This window comes from Telopea speciosissima, chromosome 9 (assembly GCF_018873765.1).
Source record: "Telopea speciosissima isolate NSW1024214 ecotype Mountain lineage chromosome 9, Tspe_v1, whole genome shotgun sequence".
Lineage (NCBI taxonomy): Eukaryota > Viridiplantae > Streptophyta > Magnoliopsida > Proteales > Proteaceae > Telopea > Telopea speciosissima.
In genome coordinates, this window is record NC_057924.1 from 56200497 (window position 1) to 56203887 (window position 3391).

At 36.9% G+C, this 3391-nt stretch overlaps 1 protein-coding gene across 3 annotated transcripts in view; it reads left to right on the forward strand.

The window, feature by feature from the left end:
• LOC122640132 (2-isopropylmalate synthase A-like) overlaps positions 1-2789 on the forward strand; it is a 22564-nt gene extending 19775 nt beyond the window's left edge. For all 3 annotated transcript variants that reach the window (XM_043833269.1, XM_043833270.1, XM_043833271.1), the window contains 4 exons: positions 56-139; positions 235-369; positions 2429-2577; positions 2653-2789. In XM_043833269.1, coding sequence (XP_043689204.1) covers positions 56-139; positions 235-369; positions 2429-2577; positions 2653-2746 — 462 coding nt within the window. In that variant the 3' untranslated portion in view covers positions 2747-2789. The remainder of the gene's footprint in view (positions 1-55; positions 140-234; positions 370-2428; positions 2578-2652) is intronic.
• Positions 2790-3391: the final 602 nt, after the last annotated feature.

A 3391-nucleotide genomic window follows, 5' to 3' on the forward strand; every position in this document is an offset into this window, starting at 1 on the left:
AATGTGCATGACATCTATTTATTTTTAGTGCTGATTACAACTATTGCTATTGCAGTATCTCTCCGATGATGACATAAAAGCATTAGTGTCAAATGAAAATTTCCAGCCACAAGTTTGTTGGTCGCTTGGAGATGTGCAAGTAAATTATACTTTATTTACTTGCTCATGCCAGTCAAAGCATAAGCTAATGGCTGTTACAGCATAATTTAGTCGAGCATTAATTCAATGATTCAGGTTACGTGTGGAATTTCCGGTCTTTCTACTGCAACTGTTAAACTCATTGGTGTTGATGGAACAGAGCATGTAGCAAGTTCAGTTGGAAAAGGCTTTATTGATGCATCTTACAAGGCCATTGATCTCATTGTCAAGGTTTGGCTTTGACTGTATTTCTTCTAAATCTTTCTAATTATATTTCGCATAATGTCACACTATTTTTTGCAAGAGAATAATCAATAATGTACTCAACTTTCCTCATTAGACACTTGCCTTGAAGAATGTTGGTTCACGACACTTTAAATTGTGGAGATTAAAAGATTAATAAGTACCTTCTTTTTCACTTTTGAAGAGCACTGCATCAAAAGATAAAGGGTCTAAGATTAAGAAAACAATTTCCCTAACATACATACTTTATCCAACTAAGCTATAGTTGGGATAAACTTTTCAACGGACCTTTTGACAAAATTTAATGATAGAATGAATAATTGAAATTTTTGTTTTTTTTTTCCTCCCAATATTTAGATTTTTCATTACAAAAATCCAAAAGCCACACTAGAAATCAGTTAAAGGTTTCACAGGGGTATGCATTTTTTGCATGTACATGAATTCTATTGAAGTATATGAGAAAATAAATAAGAAATAGAAGATGCAAATGAACATAAAAATAAATGAGGATGAGTGGAAATTGTATTTTATCACTTCCTGTTGAAATGGACTCTCACAAATGTTCAAGAGGACTATATCCCTTTACTCCTAATTTATTTTTGGGAAAAACTTTCCTATGACACCAGAGTGCAATTTCCCTCTCACAAGAGTTTTTTAATTATTTTCTCACTCCTGTTCTGAACATGTGGGCCCCATATGGATAATACCTTTTTCAGGACCACCATTGATATGGTGTCCAGATTGCTCCCCACACTGACATTGTGGGGAACCTTAGGGGCATACCCAGTGCACGAGGCTCCCGCCACTGCGGGGTTTGGGAAGGGTCATAATGTGCGCAGCCTTACCTCTGCTTATGCAGAGAGGCTGTTTCCAGACTTGAACCCATTGCCACTTGGTCACAATGGAGCAACCTTTATCGTTGCACCAAGGCCCGTCCTCTATTTTTATGTTCAAGAAATCAATGAACTCTAGTAAATTCTTATGTTCGAGAGGATTATATCCCTTTACTCCTAATTTATTTTTATGTTCAAGAAATCAATGAACTCTGGCAAATACTTTATGCTAAAACCATTCAATGCATGATTAGAATCATACGAGTGAGTAGTCCTCTTTCTTGAGGATTTTGTCCTTCGGATTGGGTTATGTAGGTGTTGGGCCTTTGATTAACATGTTACTTCAAGTTGTCTGGCCCAACAATCTGAAGCGAGTTGAAGTCCATATGTAATGCCCCAAGTTTCATTGTAAGGAAGTTTTGGGGACCTATCCTAGGTGCAGATCAAGGGTAAAGCTGGCTATAGTAAACACTCATTTAAAGAGTAGCGCTGTTAGCTATACACTGAGTGGTTGGTTATAAGCTAGCTTCCAACTACCCATTTTCCTAAATCAGATTGATTTAGAAGTTAGAACAGGTCAGATTATTAGCAACCAAACAGACAGGCTAGACTGCAACTTGAGGAAACCACAGAATAAATCAATCTGATCGAAGTTTTTCCCATTAAATGTGACTTGGTTCTGGTGTTTGCAGATTTCCCGTGGAACTATGGAATCTGCAGCCTCTCATATTTTGCTGGAGGCTTTAGATCTCTCCATGTTTATACGACAATATAAGGTGTTGCTGATGTAATTGCTGAATGAACAGTTTAACCCCAAAGTGCTCACTTGCTTCTGGATTGACACTCAAATAGTAGATCTTACAGGCAAACCACTATTAATTTTTTGGTGAATGCATCAACTTTCTTTAATGTTCTCCTTTGGTCTTACTTCTGTTTTGTTTGATTTGAAAGAAAGTGGATTTTATATCTCAGTACACTTGTGAGTTGTGGGGTTTCCAGAACATGTAAAAGTTTCTGATAAGGAATTATCTCTTTTCCTCACAGTTTATCATAACATTGGATGTGTTTGAGCCTGGTGGTTTTTGGTTACCTGCTTGATAATTTTACTTGAGAAACTTCAACCCCCTCCCTCAAAGTACTCTCTTTTCTTTTTGGTTGATAAGTAGGAGAATTTTCTTTTCCTGAACAGTAATTCTTTTCCCATTTGTTTCCAGTTACCAGTAACACTTGTTGAGTGCTCCACAAACTCGGTGTCAAAAGGCACTGAAGCAATAGCATCCACAAAAGTTGTAGTCCAAGAGGAGAAAATCCACAAATCTACACAAACAAGTAATAATGGATTAAATGCTCCCTGTACTTTCAGGTATGGTAGCTCATGCATTTCCCTTGTGAATACTTTCTACTTAATCTAATCATACTTTTCTTCCTTGCCTTCCAGTGAAACTAGTGAAGGAACAGATATCATAGCTTCTAGCATTCTTGCCTATTTGAGTGCGCTTAACAAGGTGATGAGCTCTTCAGGTATTCCATGAGATTGCTAGTAGACACAGAAACTCAATTGTATTCTTATGGAGTTTTCACTGATTCCTCCATTGCTCTGATAGTTTTAAAAATTAGTGGATATGGTGTCGCTTTTTATGCATCACATAGTGTGAGGCATTCTTCTCAATCATTTCATTGAAACACAATAAAGATTTACTTGAAGATTTTAAAAATTTATCTATAGGTTTCTACATAGCTAAATCTTTTCATGTCTCCTTTATGTTATTGGTATAAAAAAGACCTGGTTTAACGTTCTGCCATGGCTTCGAATGAGCAAGAATGAGGTGATTGTTCCAATTCAACTTCCATGGAGGTTATATAAGATATCAGAGAAGAACAATTGAATTTATTTAAGCATTTCAAGCTTCAAGGCAATGGTTGCAACAATCCATCATGTAAATTTTCCATTCCAAAAGTTCGAACTAATAGTAGTTGATGTAGCTCTAATTCAGGGTGTCAAAACCTAGCCCGAACTGTTAAGATCAACCGAAACTGGCCGAAAAAACCCAGACCAAACCGAGCCGAACTGAACCTTATCGGATTGTTTTTGGACTAAGGTATGACGAGACTGGCTGAAAATTGAACCGCACCGAACCGATTGTGATATGCAAACTGAAAATCGAACCGAATGAAAC